Source organism: Capricornis sumatraensis, chromosome 2, assembly GCF_032405125.1.
Source record: "Capricornis sumatraensis isolate serow.1 chromosome 2, serow.2, whole genome shotgun sequence".
NCBI classification, from domain to species: domain Eukaryota; kingdom Metazoa; phylum Chordata; class Mammalia; order Artiodactyla; family Bovidae; genus Capricornis; species Capricornis sumatraensis.
In genome coordinates this window covers 213,243,201-213,262,039 of record NC_091070.1, presented here as the reverse complement: position 1 = coordinate 213,262,039, position 18,839 = coordinate 213,243,201, and the positions used below count along the sequence as shown (strand labels likewise).

The 18,839-nt window shown below is 58.8% G+C and overlaps 2 protein-coding genes across 4 annotated transcripts in view; one reads left to right on the top strand and one right to left on the bottom strand.

Annotated features, from left to right (window-relative positions):
• NGEF (neuronal guanine nucleotide exchange factor) overlaps positions 1-3,177 on the top strand; it is a 128,391-nt gene extending 125,214 nt beyond the window's left edge. For all 3 annotated transcript variants that reach the window (XM_068964283.1, XM_068964282.1, XM_068964284.1), the window contains 3 exons: positions 171-250; positions 972-1,076; positions 2,255-3,177. In XM_068964283.1, the coding sequence (XP_068820384.1) occupies positions 171-250; positions 972-1,076; positions 2,255-2,445 (376 nt within the window). In that variant the 3' untranslated portion in view covers positions 2,446-3,177. The remainder of the gene's footprint in view (positions 1-170; positions 251-971; positions 1,077-2,254) is intronic.
• A 2,393-nt stretch (positions 3,178-5,570) lies between these two features.
• SNORC (secondary ossification center associated regulator of chondrocyte maturation) lies at positions 5,571-13,444 on the bottom strand. Its single transcript, XM_068962482.1, has 3 exons — positions 13,372-13,444; positions 6,337-6,519; positions 5,571-5,680 (listed from the first exon to the last, which is right to left on the bottom strand). The coding sequence occupies exons 1-3, from the start codon at positions 13,442-13,444 to the stop codon at positions 5,571-5,573; spliced, it is 366 nt and encodes a 121-aa protein (XP_068818583.1).
• Positions 13,445-18,839: the final 5,395 nt, after the last annotated feature.

The window sequence follows — 18,839 nt, the reverse complement described above, 5'->3', positions numbered from 1 at the left end:
ACTGACTTGAAAGATGCCCCCAGGGAGGTTCTGCAGGGCTCTGCCTGGCCCGCTCCCTGCTGCCAAGCTCGGGACCCCGGGGCCAGCCTGCTGGGTGCCTGGCACCGCAGTTCCCCTCGGGTGGTCCCTGACGCTCTGTATTGGCGGCATCTGCCCTCTTCCTGACCCAGGAGCGAGATGAAGCGCTGGATGACCTCGCTGGCTCCTAACCGAAGAACCAAGTTCGTTTCCTTCACGTCCCGGCTGCTCGGTAAGCAGCCCACTGGGGAGGGGCCACCTGCCGGGTGGGACAGGTGATGGTCAGGGAGGACTCTGCAGGTCATCCTCGAATGGGGCCCTCTGCACTCCGCCTAACGGGCCTTTGAGGCTGCTGCAAGGCTGCTTCGACTGCCCGGAGGTCCTTCGCACCCCGATGCAAGCTCGGTACCCCACAGAGGAGGACACGATGTGCCTGAGCTCTGCAAGCGTTTCCACGGTTAATGAAGACATAAAAGTCACCATGTCTTAAGTGACCGGTGCCGCAAGGAAACCAGAAGGGATTTGGCACAGGGGGCAAACGCCAGTGTTCTCTGGGGCGGCCAATTGTCTGAAAACGTTCCAAAATAGGAAAGGGCTCAAGCGCCATCCTGACCACGCTCACTGAGTCCTGAGCATCCCCAGGCCGCTCCCAGGGCCCAGCCCAGGACCGAGGAGCCTCCTTCAAACTCTAAATAAGAGCCCCCCCTGCATGCGCTATGACTTGTTCAGAACTGCCGGCTGTTTTGACGTGCTTTTCTTTGGAGCCACGCCCACCCCTCCCTCCAGTGAGCCCTTTTCCAGCGGCTGCCTGTCTGCCCTGTCTCCTAGAAAGGGTTGGGTGGGGGTGGGGGGCGTGTCCCTGTTAACTTCTGGGGGGCGGGGCCGGGTTCTGTGGGTTCCCAGCCAGGGTGGGTGCCACGTGATGAGGACAGGCCACCGCTTCCTCCCTTCAGACTGCCCCCAGGTCCAGTGTGTGCACCCGTACGTGGCCCAGCAGCCGGACGAGCTAACGCTGGAGCTGGCCGACATCCTCAACATCCTGGACAAGACAGAGGACGGTGAGGCCCAGTGCTGGCGCCTCTGCCCGAGGGGCTTCCTGCACCTACCCCGTGCCCAGCAGTCCCCTTCCCCTCGTCTGGCCCTGGCATCAGGTTCCCCATTACAGTGGGAAGGATGAAGACCAGGAACACCCCAACCCAGACCTGTATTTGTGGCAAGCTTCCAGATGAGCCTGTGAACGCTGGGCCTGTGGTCCCATGTGGGCCAGGAAGCTGCCCCCTGGGGCTCCTGCCCACTCCTGCTGACACCAGCGCCAGAGGTTGGCTCCCCCTTCCTGGAAAACGAACCCCTTATTTCTACATCAGTTGTTCCTAATCTAAATCCCCAAAGTGCACAAAGCATCTCTCCCCACCCCAGTTCCTCCCCTTTTTCTGAGGTCCTGGCTGGAAGGTCGCAGGCTGGCGACCTCCGGGGAAGACCCTGGCCACCACCGCAAACCCTAGGGGCTCACCCAGTGCTGGGCGAGCTGTGGTTCCTGCCCTAGTCCCCCATCCCCAGAATATAAACAGCCTGACACCCCTCCTAGTGGGCTGCAGAAGACATGCCCCTGCCCCACCGACCTCAGGCCTCAGCCCTGCCCGAGGACCTGCCAGCAGGACCTGCAGTTTGGGCCACAGCCTGCTCCCCTGACACCGTGATGTGGGGGTGGGGTGGAGTAGAGAGTCAGGGCACTTGGCCGGTTCGTGACCTGGCCGCCGTCAGCTGACCACCCAGCTCTCAGGAGCCTGAGGCTCAGGGAAGGGCTGCCCAACCAGAGGGTGACGATGGCGTCCTGGGCCAGCTGCCATCCCACCAGCCCCTCGATGCCTCTCGCTTTTGAGGGTGGCCCTTGGGGTCTCCTGGCCACAGGTGGGGCAGCCTGAGACTGTTGAGGGCTTGGGAATGGGTCCCGGAGTCAATACGCATGGGATCCACGATGGCGCAGGGTCTGGCTGGTTCCTCCACCTCCCTGTGCACGGGCAGCGTGCTCCCCAGGAGGGCTGCACCCCTCCCCGCAGCTTCTGGGGGATACACCTGGTCTGAGCGTTTCCATCAGTGGGTGTGAGGGCAGGGGGCCCTTGAGAAGGCTGGCCGGACTCCCGAGTCTCCCTTCCGCCTGCTCCCCACACACCGGAGGGAGGCCCAGCCCAGGCCACTTGGAGAGAGCTTCTGACCTTCTGTCTCCCCTCCCTCCCAGGTTGGATCTTCGGCGAGCGTCTGCATGACCAGGAGCGAGGCTGGTTCCCCAGCAACATGACCGAGGAGATCTTGAACCCCAAGATCCGGTCCCAGAACCTCAAGGAGTGTTTCCGTGTCCACAAGATGGACGATCCTCAGCGCAGCCAGAATAAAGACCGCAGGAAGCTGGGCAGCCGGAATCGGCAATGACCCCTGACCCCACCCCCCCAACACACACAAACACCCACCCCCCGCCTGGTGGAGGGATGTAGGCAGGAGCAAGGCCTGGCAGGCAGACCCCAGGGGACAGTGGAGGGACTCTGGGGAAAGGCCCCGCCTCCCCAGGCAGCAGGGTGTGGCCTGACCTCGGTGGGGGCGGTCTTTGCCGGAGTCGCTCCCACCCCCTCCCTGCCACGTGGTTCGTGCTCTTGTGTCCTGGCCCCTCGCTCACCCACTGGAGAGAGGGTGCTGCCCACATCCCTCTGCTGCATTTGTAGATGAGAAATTGTATTTTAAACAGTATTACCCCACCTCTTCTGTCTCTTGGAGGACAGACGATGGGCAGGCTCCAGGGCCCGCCCCTGGTACTGAGAGGCCCCAGACCCTGGGGTGCCCCGGGCCCAGGGCAAGTGTGAAGGCGAAGGTATCATGACTCCCTGCACGTGTCCTCTCCCCCGAAGCTGTTAGACCCGGCCAGGCGCACACGTGGACCACCCTGGCCTGATGCGCTTGATGAGCGGCCCTTGGTCTCCAATTCAGAGGACCAGGAGACCATCTGGCCGCCTCTGCCCCCAAGCCTCCACCCGCCTCTGGCTGCACGGCTGGCCTCTGCCTCATGGCAGGCCTGCCAGAGCTTGGCTGAGGGCCCACGCCGCCTTTGGGTCCCTGACCGGCTGGATATAACTTGTTACCTGCCCCTTCAGGAGCCCTGGTGTCACGAAGGAATGACTTGGCCACTGCATCCTGTACGGGTTATGGTTCCAAGAAAAGCAAATATCATTTTTGGCTGCATTAAAAGAAGCATCATGTATAAAGTAGAGGAAGGTCTCCTTTTTTATTCCCCTGCTGCACACAGGAATGCCATGTTTGGGTCTGGGCAGGGACAGGACAGCCCCCCTCCTGGCCGTGGAGGCGGCCTGTCCAAGGAGACGGCTGAGGAGGCTTCCCGTGGAGGAGGAAGCAGCCAGGATGGGGCCTCAGGATGGAAGTGGATCTGGACCTCCACTTGTGAGGGACTCCACAAACAGAATAAGCTGTCTGAGGCGATGGGGGACATCCTCCTGCAGTGGGAGTGAGAAGGCAGGGTTGGAAGACCACTGTGGGACAGAGGTATGGGGGGCGGTGTGGTCCCATAGGGGATCTGACCACCAGGCTTGAGACTTCGGCTTTCAATCCAGCCAGCCACTGGTCCAGGGCACTTCTTTCCACCTTCAGAGGCGGTAGCCAGTTACCTGGAGGTTGCAGTGGGTCCTGGGGCCACGCCCCTCCCCTCCCCCCCGTGCCCCCTGCCCCCAGTTCTGAGAATGGGGGAAGGCCTGGAAACCAACCCTGCCAGGGGCCACGCCCTCCTTGTCAGGATGCTGATCAGAAGCCCAGGATTTAGATGGAGCATCTTCCCAGAAATCACAACATGGTTGGGGTTTTTGGGCCCTCAGACCCTTTGAGAACCGGATGAATCCCTGGAAGATTCAGACCCATGCAACATGCTGGTCCAATTGGGGAGGGACCCCCGGATCCCAGTGAGGGGCTGATGCTCTTGGTACCTCCTTGCTGCGAACCCAGTGGGGCAGGGCGGGGAGGGGTGTCTTCCTGCACCTGAGTTTCCTAGGAGTTGGGAAAAGGGGAGAGGGTCCATTTCTGAGCCCCATGCTGCTCTTGGGAGGGGGTGGGGGGTCGTTGGTCCTAGTGTTTATCCAGCTTTTGTTTTTGGAGCTGGGAGACAGCATAGTGACTTGTGTCATCTGCTCTAAGGAGGCTTTGTCTGCTGGAGGTTACGTGTAATAATTTATAAACAGTTTCATGAAAACCGGTCAGCAATGCAACAGTCTTTTATAAGCCGAAACTCTGAAGCCATGACGTGTCTTGGGGAGTGTGAATGGGTACCACGTACGGTCGGTCATCTGAGTATCCAGGTGGAGAAAACTGGCCGGAACAAGTGTGCTCAGGGACTCAGACAAACCAACGAGGCCAAGGTGGTTGCTAGAGATAATGGTGAAAAAACTAAGGAAAGAAGGATAGCTCCTCTCTCCAGCGCTCAGAAGAATCCTCTTGTGGCCCCGGTGTTAAACCATCCCTGGGGTTTGCAGACAGCCTCCCTACCCCAGGCCTTAGGGTCCTCACTCCAAGACTCAGTTCTAGCTTCTTTGCTGCTGCATCCAGAGCAGGTAAGCCACTATTACAAATCCCTCTCTAAATCACAAAGGTTAGGCTTCCTGGGAGGTATGGGAGACAGAGGGCCTGTCCAGGGAGCCAGTGCCAGGGCCAAGCTGGGAGACAGGGTGCAGCGTCTGGGTCTAGCCCCCAAGATTTCAGGGCTGAAATGAGGAGGGTTGAGCTTGAAAGCCCTTTTTGTTTCCTAACAGCCGTCCCGCGTGGGGTTGCCTACTGTGCCAGAGGCTCGGCCACTGTCCCCTGGAACTCGACCCGGCCAGGCGAGGAAGGCCGTCTGGGGCTTGCGTTGGGGAGCGGGGACAGGGGCCCATAGCACCCAGGCTTCACCGCGTGCCTCATTCGCTCCTGGGGGTCGAGGGGTCCCCAGGGATCCGGAGGGTGCGGGTCTGGGACTCAGACCCCATAGACAAGCGCCCCGGCTGCCGGCTGCCGGAGTCTGAAGATGCCCCCCACCAACAAAATCACCAATCATCTGATTGGAAGCCGGGACGCCCGTGAGTCAGCGGACCCCGCTGGGACTCAGCGAGACCTCGAGAAGCAGGGCGGTGGGCACGGGGCTGGCCTTTGCCCTCTCCAGCCCTGGGGGCCTCCCGCCGGTCCGCGCTCCCTCGCAGCGCTCCCTGACCCGCGGAGGGGTCGGTGGGAGGCAGGCGGCGGGCAGTCCGGGGTGGGGACGAGCAGGGGTCCCCGCCGGACTCGGGCCAGAGCGCGCCGCATGCCCGCTCCCGCACCCCGAAGGCCCCCGCACCCCGAAGGCCCCCGCACGCACCCGCGCGCCCGCGGGGGACCCGGCGCATGTGCACTCCCGCACGCGCCCCGCGAGCACGGCGACACCCCCGCACCCCCCAGCCCGCTCGCCGACACACTCACGCGCAGACACAAGGAGACTCGGGGGGCGCGCACCTGGGGTGCCGCCGAGCCGCACCGCGGCCCCTTTATTCGCTTCAGGAGGCGGAAAACTTTCTCAGCGCGACCACCACGAGCGCCAGCACCACGCAGGTGGCCAGCAGGGCGGCGATGACGATGGCGGCGATGGCGCCGGGCCCCAGCGAGCCTGCGGAGGACGGGGCGAGGGGGCCGGGTCAGCCAGAGGCCCGCCGCCCGCCCCGCACCCTCCCCCCACCTCTCCTTCCGGCCCGACCCCCACCCCTGCACACCCACCCCCGCCCGCACTGCGACCCGCACCCGCGTCCCGTGTCAGCCAGAGGCCCGCCCCCACCTCTCCCCCCGGCCCGCCCCCGCCCGTTTCCCCATCTCCGACCTCCCGCCCCAGCCCCCGCCCCCACCCCTCCTCCTGGCCCGCCCCCATTCCTGCTCCCAACCCCTATTCCTGCGCCCACCCCCACCTCCGCACCCGCACCCCAGTTCCGGCACCCGCGCCCCGCCCCCGCCCCCGCCCCCCTACCCCTCCTCCTGGCCCGCCCCCGACTTCGCACCCCGCACCCGCACCCCGCCCCTGTTCCCGGCCCCGCCCTCCTACCCCTTCCTCCCGGGCCGCCCCCCACTCCTGTCCCCACCCCCCATTCCGCACCCCCACCTCGGCACCCCCACCCCTGCCCCCGGCCCCGCCCTACTGCGCCTTCCTCCTGCCCCCATCCTTTCCCCTCACCCCCCGCCCCCGCACACCGTGCCCCGGCCCGCGCCCCCCGCCCCTGCCCCCTCAGTGTCCCGCCTCCGCCCCGCTTTCCCCACCTCCCGCCCCCGCCGTACCCCCGCCCTGGTCCAGGCGCTCCTGGGCGGTGCTGTCCTCGGGGCTCGGCGTGGCGGTGTGCGCGGGTGGGCCGCTGACTGCCGGCTCCCAGGCGGGGCTGGTGCTCTCCACGGGGTCTTCTCCTGACGGCAGCTCCGCGGGCTCGTTCCACAGGGTGGGCGCGGGCTCCTGCGGGCCCTCGGCTGCAAGGCCAAGGACAGGTGTAGTAGGTCCCCCGGGCGGTAGGTCCGACGAGACATCCCCGCCGTTGAACGACTGGGAAGGGGTGCTTCGCGGTGCTTTGCCGGAGGCCGTGGGGGGGTCCCACGTGTGGCCCTGGACCCCCTACTGGGGCCAGGCTGCCTCCCACCCAGGACGGGACAGGTTGATGGTGGCGGGGGCCACCCACAGGAGAAAGCTGGGAGAACTGGGGGCTCACAGGGAGCTTCAGGGCAGTAGGGACCATGGTGGGGGAACAACAGTGGGGGTCACGATGCTCCCCAGCAGGGCCTGCGGACCCCGGCTGAACTGCTGGGGGTCTGTGGGCCTGGGGCAGTGACACTTCTAAGGGGTCCTCTCCCCACACAGGGCAGCCTTCACTCTGGATAAGGGCGCCAGGACAGGGAAGCAATGTCCTGTCCAGAGACCAGGGACTCTGCCCACCGGGTGGTGAGGGGCAGCCGTCCTGGGAGGTGGAGAGGAAAGGCCCACCCCCACCCCTGGGCAGCCAGCCCGGCTTCTCCCTGACCGTAGCCCCAGGGCCTGGGGTCCCGCTCCCACACATGCCTCCACATGCCCCCCAATGTCTGAGGCTTAAAGCGCAAGAGCCTCTGTACCCGGAGGAGAAACCGTGATGCCCGGGCTTTGCTCCCTCCAGACCAGACAGGGGCAGAGGGCTGGGCAGGAGTGTCTGCGGAGCTTGTTCGGGAAGCTCCAGGAGACCCTCACCCCAACCCTAGCAGGGGCTGGATCAGCAGGGCAGCCTCTGGGCAGTGTTTTTTTTGCAGGACCCTTTCTTCGCTGGTAGGTCGGCAGGTTCAGGGTACACAGGGGCCCCCAGAGGGCAGGACGAGAATCTGGCATGGGAACTCCAGCCCCACCCCCACCCCCACTGTGGCCCCAGACACCCCAGTCTTGCTCCCCCTTCAAGAATCCTAGCCTGAGGAGCTACACAGCAACACCCCAGCCCTGGGCCCATCCAGCCTTCTCAGACCCCCAGTCAAGTTCAAGACCAGGCTCCAGGCTTCCCACCCCAGCTGCTGAGTGATCTGGGTGTGATCCAGGGATGCTGGAGTGGGCTGAGTGGGCATCGCAACACACCGTCCCAGTGACACCAGCAGGGAACTGTGTGTCCCTGCCTCCGAGGAGACCGGGGCTAAGGGTAAACTTAGGTGGGCGTTGGCAGTTAAGTGCTCCTGGGGACTGAAGCCTCGGACAGCACAGTCACAGGTTGTACCTTCCCAGAAACTTCCCTGGAAGTTGTGGTTCAATCAATATAGCCCTGGTGCTGGTGGTTAACAATCCGGCTGCCAGTGCAGCAGATGCAAGAGACCCGGGTTCAGTCCCTGGGTTGGGAAGATCCTCTGGTGAAGGAAATGGCAACCCACTCCAGTATTCTTGCCTGGAGAATCCCATGGACAGAGGAGCCTGGTGGGTTACAGTCTTTGGGGTTGCCAAAGAGTTGGACACGACTGAGCACTTAGCAGCAGCAGCAGCAAGACAAGCCCTGGCTGGTCTCCCTGCCAGTTCCTGGGGCACCTTTCGCTCTTGGGGCCTCCACCCCCGAGACCCGCCCCACACACACACACCGCTCCGGACCCTGGGCACAGACAAGCCAGACCCACACCCTGCTTCCAGGCTCAGCACCTCCTAGAGAGGGGGTGCTCTGGGAAGACACAAAGGTATTTGCAGGGGTCTCTGCCAACAGTTTCCACTTGAGGCAAATCATGAGTGAACAGCCAAAGCCAAATCCCAGGACAGTCCTCAAATAACTAGGTCTTCAAAAATATTAAGGTCGCAAGAGACAGAGAGTGAGGGGCTGTTCCGGATTAGAGACTGAGGAGTTCTGGCAACACAATGCAACGTGAGATCCTGGAGGGGCCTGTGGGGTCCACTGGCAAACCGTGAGCCAGGCTGCAGGGCAGGGAAGAGTACTGCAGCCTTGTGCACGTCTTGACTGGGGTAACTGACTCTGCTGTGTAAGAGAATACCCTTTGCTCAGAAGTATTTAGGGGCAAATGGGCACGGGGTCTGTAGCTTAACCATCAGATGGTTCAGCAAGTTAGGTGAGCGAGTAGACAGAGACGGGAAGACATACGAGAAAATATGGCAAAAAGTTGGTGGTCGGTGAATCCAGGAGAAGAGTCTACTGGAATGGGTTATTCCTGTAACTTTCCTGTAAACTTAAGATCTTTTCATGATAAAACCTTACGGGGTCCCCAGCTCCCCAGGCCTTGTCCCTGGCCGCCTCTCTCAGGCCTCGGCTGGATCAGTGGCGAGGCTCAGCTTGCAGGCAGGGACCACTATCATGCTCCCAGGCCTTGCCCCGGCCTGGGCCCCTTTTCCGAAACATCCCTGGCGAGGAGACCTCCTGGGGTGGAAGGTCCCTGCACCCAGTGGGTGGAAGCTCCTCTCTCCAGGGCCCCAGCTGAGCTGCAGTGCTGGGGTCTGGGGGCCACCCTGCTCCAGCACCCACTTCAGTGACTTTCGTGTGACTCTGTCAGGGCTCTCTTGTCGCTGCCTGGAAGGGCTGAGGTCTGCCACCTGGCAGCTGCCTACAGAGGGCTCCATGCCCTTGGCATGCTTGCCTCGGGCTCCCCAGGGCTGAACAGAAAGAAAGGCCTGGGTCTGAGGTTGGGTAGCATCACCGATTTAATGGACATGAACTTTGGGCAAACCCTGGAAGCCAGTGAGGGACAGGGAGGCCTGGCATGCTGCAGTCCATGGGGTTGCAAAGAGTCAGACACGACTGAGTGACTGAGCAGGCCCTGGGGTCTAAGGCTCACAGACTGTGCGTCTCCCAGATAAACGGACAGGCCCCCTGGTTGCAGCTTGCTCACCACACACCCAAGCCAGAGCAGCAGCCAGGCACCTCCCTGTCCCACCTCCAGCCAAAGCTCACCCCCAGCTGCCAGGCATCTGGCCCAGGGAAGCCTCCACAACTGGGCATCAGGCCCTGCCAAAATGGGTGGCATCAGAGGAACCAGCCCCTAGCTAAGTGAGAGGAGTGACAGGCCCCTCAGTGCCTAGAGAGCCGGGGCTCTCTCCCAAGAGCTGGCTGTCACTCTCTGCCCTCTGCCAGAGCCTGTGGGGGCCATCTCTGGGGGAGAAGGGGGCCCTCTGAGCAAGGTACTTGGGAGGCCCACCCAGCCCTTCTCCCTGTCTGCCCCTCCCCTGCAAAAGCCTGGACCCTTCCTGTTAGGCACACCAGCCCAGGCGTAATGCACGCACCCCCACCCCCACCCACACACACCCTCCAAAACCCAGCCAGCTCTGAAGCTTGAGGGGCTGCCCCACTGGCTTCCAAATTAGAGAAAGAAAAGAAAGTGAAGTCGTTCAGTCGTGTCCGACTCTTTGCAGTTCCATGGACTGTAGCCTACCAGGCTTCTCCATCCACTGGGTTTTCCAGGCAAGAGTACTGGAGTGGGTTGCCATTTCCTTCTCCGGGGATCTTCCCCACCCAGGGATCAAACCCAGGTCTCTTGCATTGCAGGCAGATTCTTTACCAGCTGAGCCACAAGGGAAGCCCAAGAATACTGGAGTGGGTAGCCTATCCCTTCTCCAGCGGATCTTCCCGACCCAGGAATTAAACCCGGGTCGCCGGTATTGCAGGCGGATTCTTCACCAGCTGAGCTATGAGCCAAATCAGAGCGAAGTGAAAGTGAAAGTCAGTTAGTCGTGTCCGACTCTTTGCGACCTCCATGGACTGTACAGTCCATGGAATTCTCTAGGCCAGAAAACTGGAGTGGGTAGCCTTTCCCTTTCTCCAGGGGATCTTCCCAACCCAGGGATTGAACCCAGGTCTTCCGGATTGCAGGCAGACGCTTTACCCTCTGAGCCATCAGGGAAGCCAAACCAGAGGTCTGGGTCCAAATCCAGCTCCATCACCCCGGGACCACAGCAGGCTGGCTCCGCTGCCGGCCTGCCCTCCCCGACCTGTGAATCGGGGGTTGGGCTGTGCCTCTCCCAGCCCTCCAAGTTGGTGACCATGCTGTCAAGGCCATCGTCAGCTGCTGCCTCTGCCCCTCCACCCCAGGCCTTTAGGGCCTGGGCAGCATGGCCCTGGTCCCTCTGTGGGCTCCGCGGCTGCCGCAGCTGACCGTCACAGGAGACCCCCCGCCCCGCAAGGCTGATCCGGGCTGCACGAACTCATCGGGGCTCCAGGCTCCCGGCCAGCCCAGGTGGGCATCCCCAAGGCACACACACATGGGCCAGAACCACAGCCTGAACTCAAGTCCCCAGCCCTCCCACCAAGGAGGTGCAGCTGCCAGGGAGAGGGGGTGGCCGTTTTCCTGTCCTCATCTGCTTGCCTCCGGGCTGCGCAGTTTGCTGGGGTGACAGGGGAGACAGCTCTGTCCCCCAAACCTACCCTTGTGGGGAGCTGGGAACAGGAGCACTTCTCCAGGGGGCTCCCCACTGCAGGCCCCATCTGAGGAGGGGGGAAGGTGGGACAGAAGTGCCAGGCAGCGGGGCTGGCATGAGGGCAGGCGTGGAGGCTGGGACCCAGAGGGGTAGGTGTGGGAGGCGGGCAGAGGTGCGACGTGAGGATGGAAGACGGTGGGGGGATAAGGACTGGTGTGAGCACATCCTGTGACTCCGCCGCTCTGGCCGGAGAAGCCAGAAGTGGGGGCCTTGTGACCTTGCCACAGGCCTGGGCACTGTGGGCTCCCCCTCCCTGCCCCAGCCCCAGCCCCACTGCCCCCAGCCGCCCTGCCTTTCGGTAAATAAGTTTGTTTAACGCTTACCCTGACCACTGGGCCCCGAGGCCAGGCGCCTGAGCTCACAGACGGCCTTTGTGTGGCCATGAAGGGCCTTTTCATCGGGGCCCTGGCCTCCCGCCCGTTCAACCTGGCTTGCTCCCTCCGCCGCAATAGCTGTGGCCACAGGCGACCGGCAGGGAGGGTGGCAGGCCAGGCCTGGATCTCAGCCATGGGGCCACCCCAGCCTCCCTGCTTGGGACCAACCCCAGCCCAGAGAGCAAGCGGGCCAGGGGCCTGTCGGGCCAGGCGCACACCTGCTCTGAGCCTCTAGCCCGCGGAGGGCAGCTAAGAGCCTCCCCGACACACTCCTGCCCCGACCGGCAGGAGGAACCACAGCCCCGCCGGAGCCCAGAGGCGCTGGGGTGGGGCTGGCTGGCCTGGCCCTGGGCAGGACCTGAGCAGGGGAGTCGGGAGGTGAGGCCAGGTGAGGTCCCCATGCCGCCCACCACGAGGCCGTGCCCGGCATTCCTGTGGCAGCAGAGGAAACCCACCCACCCGGGCTGTGTACGCCCCGTCCGACCAGGCACCTCTGGCCGGCAGCCTCAGCTGGAAGAGCTTGGCTGCGTGGGCACCCAGGAATGGGACAGAAGCTGCCCCCATGGGCCCCAGACTCAGGGACAGACAGGGCGCCAGCACCTTCGCCTCCACCCGCTTTGACCACCGGGCGGGAGAAGCCGTGTCACTGGGGTGGGTGGGGCCCACGGGAGCCACGGAAAATGCCACCCTACTTTGGGTCACTTCCCCAGGGCCCCGGGCACCGCGCCAGGCCCCTGGCTCGCCCACCCAAAGGCAGGCGAGGCAAGGAGGGGGTTCTGCCGCGAGACTCCCCTGCACCCAGCAGAGGGGCTGGGGACGTTTCCACACATTCTCCCAACCTGTACTGAGGGCCACCAGCCGCCTGGCCCGGCCCGCAAGCCTGTGCGCCCGGGAGACCTACAGAGACTCTCCTGCCCGGGAGGCAAAGGTCCTGGGGTTATCACGGCCACACGGATGGGGAGAGGTGCAGGGCGCCTGAGGAACAGCGAGGAGGACAGAACCAGAAGCAGAGGCAGCCTGCGAGCTGCTTCTAGGGCTTCTGGAGAGAGCCCGGGGGCCCACGGGATCCTCACTGCCCCCCACCCCATTTCCTCCCGGGTCTGTGCCTGAGTGCGTGGCTGCGGGAGTCACCCCAGGCCTCACCTCCTCTCGCGGCTCTCCCCAGCACACATCCACACGACGCCCAGATCTGCAGACGCCCCCCAAAACCCACGCTGCAGAGAGGGTCTCCAGCCCCCAACCACTGGTTTCTCCAGCCCCAGGACTCCCCACAGGAGCCCTGACACCCTGCCCTCCTGGCCACAGGAGAGGGCTTTCTTCCAGGAGAGAGACCACCTGGAAGCCTGTGCCTCTCAGGCTTTGCAGCCGGTCTGGGCCAGCCCCTCCCGGCGCAGGGCCCCACAGCTGTGTCCACACCGGGGCTCGGATCCCCGGGAACCCACCACTTCGAGGCTGGCGGGACTCTTTTCACCAGACCCCAGACCGGGGCTGCTTTCAAGCCTCAGTGCGAGAGCGTCATGCCAGCATCCTCCTGGTTTTACAGAGGGGTTTCTGGTCCTGTGCTCCCCTCTGAAATGTTTTTCTTAGAATGGAAATAGTACCTTCTCAAAGGACATTTGAGAAAACCAGCAGGGAAGGGTCTGTAGGGCTTCAAAACGTAAATGGCAGAGCTCCGTGGACCTAACATCTGGGGCCCTCTGCCCGCCAGCTGCTTGCCCTGTGCCTGGTGTCCTCTCCTGACTCCCACCCAGATTCTCAAGGCCTTCCTTCAGATCTTAGGGTGCTGGAGTGGCCCCCACCTCCCCTGGGCAGCTAAGGTCCCTGGCCCTGCTCCCCAAGTCACCGTCCTGCTTCAGAGGTCACGGTCTCTGTGACGAACAAGTCCCAGAGGCCTCCGACACGTAGCTGCCAGCCTGTGTGCCAGAGGAGCCCTTCCCAGAATCACCCCAAATGGTCACCCCATCCCGGTGAATGGCTTTGCCCGGTGGGCCTGAAGGCGCTTCTTCGCCTCGGGAGGCCGGTGGCTGGGAGCACCCTTACCTGTGAGCACCGCAGGCGCCAGGACCCCGCAGAGGAGCAGCAGCACCATGCGCAGGGCCAGACAGGACGCCATCCTGGCCGGGGGACACGCGTGGCCAGCGGGCGGGAGGCACCGAGGACTGAGCTGCTCAACTTCAGGGCAGAGGGAGCGAGGCATCAAAGGGCTGGGGAGGGTTTTCATCAATGCAAACTCTGTCCTCCTGGGACACCGTGCCCGCCCCCCACACATGAACGCACACACACACACACACAGCCAAGCTCACAGAGCTGACTGCTTCCCTGAACTCTGGAGCAGCCCCACCCTCAGAGAGGGAAAGAGGAAATCGCTCTTTCCCTCTCTCCTCCTTCTCTCTCTCTCTCTGTCTCTGTCTCTCACACACGCATATGCACACATACACGCATGCACCTAGGCCACTGAGATTCTCAAACCTCCACGTGCAGAAGACTCACCCAGGGTGACTGACAGATGTAATGGCTCTAGCTCTCTTTCCCAGTGGGTCGCGCGTGAGCCCAGGAATCTGCATTTCAGTGCTCAAGGCCCAGGCCTGAGCGACTGCCACCGTGGGCTGGCAGCACCGAGCAGGGCCAGGCTCTGCTCACATCTGGGCTCTGGACCCCTGGCAGGGAGCGGGTGTTCGACGGAGCTCCGTGTAGCCATGCTTCCAAAGCCGTTTCCAGCCAGCCTTCTAGCAGCTCTCCTGTCTCCGGAAAAACCCACGGCATTAAACGCCCTGGGTCCCTTCTTCCCGCTTTCTGTTCTCCCAGGTATCTGGGACTTGAAATACCACTCGTGTGTTCATGACATCCGTGTCCAGCCTGGGTCTGGCCCCGTCACCCGCAGGCTCCCGGAAGGCCCCAAGGGCATCTAATGAGCGTCTCCAACTTAGCATTGCCAAAACAAACCTGAGGCCACTGCCTCCCCATCCCTGCTCAGTCAAATTCCAGCTCCCCACCTTCCAGATGTTCCAGCCACATAAAATTCATCAGTGGTCTTTTCCACTTACTCCCCACGTCTAATCTCTCAGAAAGTACACCCTCCTACAGCAAACCCCTCGTGGTTCCCCACTACTTTTAGGATAAAAAGTCAGACTAAGGACTTATGTTCAGTCTGATGGCCTTGACAAAGTTCCTCCAGTACACCAAACTCCACTCTTCCTCAGGGCCTTTGCACTTGCTGTCCTCTCTCCCAGAAAGCAGTCTCTCAGCTCAGGACATAGCTACCTCCTTATCCCCACTCAGGTCTCAGCTCTGAGCAGTCAGTTCCCCACCCACTCATCACACTTCTTTAAATTTCTTCTTAGCATTTATCTTTATGTGAAACTTTGCTGTCTCTTACTTTTGGGGGTGGGTAATTTTCTGAAGTGAAGGGAAAGTCGCTCAGTCATGTCCAACGCTTTGCTACCCCATGGACTGTATAGTCCATGGAATTCTCCAGGCCAGAATACTGGAGTGGATAGCCTTTCCCTTCACCAGGGGATCTTCCCGACCCAGGAATTGAACCGGGGTCTCCTGTGTTGCAGGTGGATTCTTTACCAACTGAGCTATCAGGGAAGCCCAGTGTCTCCACAGCAATTTTTTGAGGAATGACCTAAATATTGTGAAGTACACAAATTTTATGCTTACAGCTTGATGGACTTTCATACACATATACACCTGTGTAAACATCACCCAGATAGATGTAGAATGAGCAGGATTCCTCCTGCCCCTCCCTATCAGTGCCCTCAAAGTGCTGATCTGTCTTCTCTTGTCATAGATTAGCTTTCCAGTCAGTGGAATCGTATGGCGTGAACTCTTATGTCTGGCTTTTGTTCAGTGTTCTGTGAGATTCATCCATATTTTTGCATGTAGCAGTGACTCATTCTTTCCTATTGCTGAATATGGCATTGCCGACTCAATGGACGTGAGTTTGAGCAAGCTCTGGGAGATGGTGAAGGACAGGGAAGCCTGTCCTTGGGGTTGCAAAGAGTTGGACATGACAGCAACAGGGCAATTTAGTTGCCACAAATTACCCATCCTTTTATCCATTTTTAAAGTATCAATTTGGGGTATTTCCAGGACTGAACTTCTACAAATATGGCTCCTATAGGTATTCTCATACCTACCTTTGGAGAACATGTACACTCATTTTTCTTGGTTATGTATCCAAAGATGGAAGATTGGATTTGACATATATACACTACCATGTGTAAATTAGACAGCTAGTGGGGACCGAGCTCAGCTCGGAGCTCTGTGATGACCCAGAGGGGTGGGAGTGAGCGGGGTGGGAGGGAGGTTCAAGAGCGAGGAAATATATGTATGCGTATGGCTGGTTCACTTCACTGTACAGCAGAAACTAATGTAACATTGTAAAGCGATTATATTCCAATTAAGAAAAAAAAAAGAATTGCTAGGCTAGGGTACAATGTTTAGATTCTATAGAGGCTGCCGAGCCACTTTTCAACGCATCCTGAGACTCATCAACAGTCTGAGTCCCAGTTCCCACATCCTCACCCGTACCTGGCACTGCTGGTCTCTTTATTTCCGGCCCTCCTGGTAGGTATGTTGTGGTGTCTCAAGTGTGGCTTCATTTTCATGACTAATAAAATTGAATACATTTTTATATTAATATTTATTGACCGCAGGAATATATTCCTTTGTGAAGAGCTGTTCAATTTTTTTGGGGGGGGCTGATATATTTTATTAGGGAGGCCTATCACTTTGAATTTTTTAGGGTTGGTTTTTTTTTGTGTGTGTGTGCACCCAGATAAAACTCCTTTGTCAGACATATGTAATAGTGCCTTTAAATGAAGTGTCCATTGGCTGTCTGTCCCTGCTCTGTGACTCTTAAGTCCTAGATAGCAAGGACTGGTTAGAACATGCACTGGTGCAAAAGTAATTGCAGTTTTGCATTGTTGAACTTTGCCATCTGATATGGGAATAATTCTTAAATAAATGTGGTTATGCTATACATCATTTTAATACAAATTTCTTGCTTTATGTTTTTTGCTAATGAATTATTATATGTTTATTTTATTTGTAGTTTAGACTATGGAAATGATGTTAGGCAAAAAGCAAATTCAAGCAATTTTCTTATTCTCATTCAAAATGGGTCACAAAGCAGCGGAGACAACTCACAACATCAGAAACATTTGGCCCAGGAACTGCCGATGAATGTACGGTACAGTGGTGGTTCAAGAAGCTTTGCAAAGGAGATGAGATCCTTGAAGATGAGCAGCCTAGTAGCTGGCCATCAGAAGTTGACACCAACTGAGAGCAATCATCGGAAGCCGATCCTCTTACAACTTCACGAGAAGTTGCTGAAGAATTCAACGTTGACCATTCTATGGATATTCAGCATTTGAAGCAAATTGGAAAGGTGAAAAAGCTGAATAAATGGGTGCCTCATAAGCCGACCATGAATTTAAAAAATCATTTGACGTGTCATCTTCTACACAACAATGAGCCATTTTTTGGTTGGGTTGTGATGTGCAATGATTTTATACAACAAGCAGTGGCAACCAGCTCAGTGGTCAGACCAAGAGGCTCCAAAGCACTTCCCAAAGCCAAACGTTTATCAAAAAAAGGGTCAGGGTCACTGGTTGGCGGCCTGCGGCTGGTCTGATCCACTATAGCTTTCTGAATCCCGGAGAAACCACTACATCTGAGAAGTATGCTCAGCAAAGTGATGAGATGCACCGAAAACTGCAACGCCTGCAGCCAGCACTGAGCAACAGAAAGAGCCCAATTCTTTGTGACAACGCCTGGCAGCACGTCGCACAACCAACATTTCAAAAGCTGAATGAATCGGGCTACAAAGTTTAACTTCATCTGCCATATTCACCTGACCTCTCACCAACTGATTACCACTTCTTCCAGCACCTCAACAACTTTTTGCAGGGAAAATGCTTCCACAACCAGCAGGACATAGAAAATGCTTTCTAAGAGTTCACTGAATCCTGAAGCATGGATTTTTTTTTTACTATAGGAGTAAACAAATTTATTTTCTCATGGGCCAAACTATGTTGATTGTAATGGTTCCTATTTTGATTAATGAAGTTTGAGCCTAGTTATAATAATTTAAAATCCAGGACCCGAAACGGCAATTCCTTTTGCACCAACCCAATAGAACCTAGTGAGGCTCCCAGGTGGCGCTAGTGGTAAAGAACCTGCCTGCCAATGCAGGAGACATAGGAGACACTGGTTTGATCCCTGGGTAGGGAAGATCCCCTGGAGGAAGAAATGGCAACCCACTCCAGTATTCTTGCCTGGAGAATCCCATGGACAAAGGACCCTGGTGGGCTACAGTCCATGGGGTTGCAAGAATCAGACACGACTTAGCGACTAAACCACCACCACTGTCTGACTTGCTCACTCATTTTTTTGTGCTGCTCATTTGCTCTGTCTCCTGTCCTCACCTTTCTATGCCCTATAGCAGAACCAGGTCCGCAGGTCACACTCCTGAGAGATTCTTGCCAGCTGACTCCCTGTGAGCAGCTCCAGTGGAGGCACCGGTAGGAGATGAAAGATGGGAGCGGAGAAGTGACTCTCTTTCTGATTCAGATTTCTCAGAGCGTCTCTGGCGGCAGCAGCACTGGCTGCAGAAACGTCAGTAACACACAGGTGCTGAGGACTGCAGGGGTAGCCTCGGAAGCCTGGAAGCGCAGGCTCCAGGATCCTTGTCAGGCGGCTGCATTCAGGCCCTTGGTGGACAGTGCTCTGGCCTGTGATCCTTCTTTCTGCTCCTCCAGCCTAGGCGGGTGTCAGTTTCTGAGCTGAGTTACTCATTTGGGTTGCCTTACCTTCCCTCTTTCGTTTCTTCAGTCCTTTCAACATCTTTGCGACAAATTCCTCCATTAAGTCTCTTCTGTTTGAAATACCTTCAGTGAACTCTGTGTCCTAGTCAGACTCTGACCAATGCAGTGCTTGGCACTTGAAATGGTTCCCCAGAAACTGACCCTTAAAGATATGCTTCCCAATTTGACTTGCCACCCTGTTTGAGCTTGAGCTCACTGCCAGTGGAAAACGAGATCTGATAACACATGGCATAGCCTATATTAAGACCTGGGGCTGTTTAGCATGAAGCACCTATTCAAGACAAGGCTTGAAGGATCAGGTAGATGCTCTTTAGTGGTGATGATCAACAGGATAATGAAGTGAACTGGCTACTTTTTACTGCTTTGGGTGCTTAAAGAAAAGCTCATGGCTTTCAATTTGAAGGTCAAGGCATGATCAAAGACCTGTAGCACTTCTATGACAATCTTTTAAAACTCTCTTATTTCTTATAGATATAGAGCTTAATTGGCAGCAGACCAGGCCCTGAATTTGTGTGGCTTGCAGTATCACAATCCTGAATCCACAACTGTGTCAGTTTTTTTCAGGTGAAATTCATGGTACTGATTGGGAACGAGTGAGCCCTTGAGATCTGGGATGGTGGCATTGGGATAGACTCAGATTGGAGAATCTTCCACCCACAAGTCCTCAGGCCTCCT

What these genes read in the sequence shown, in the direction of transcription:
- SNORC (XM_068962482.1), bottom strand. Translation starts at nt 13,444, where the DNA reads ATGGCGTCCTGTCTGGCCCTGCGCATGGTGCTGCTGCTCCTCTGCGGG. An exon ending in GGCGCCTGCGGTGCTCACAG is followed by an intron (nt 6,520 to 13,371) that starts GTAAGGGTGCTC and finishes TTGGCCTTGCAG; the next exon opens with CCGAGGGCCCGCAGGAGCCC. An exon ending in GCGCCTGGACCAGGGCGGGG is followed by an intron (nt 5,681 to 6,336) that starts GTACGGCGGGGG and finishes CGTCCTCCGCAG; the next exon opens with GCTCGCTGGGGCCCGGCGCC.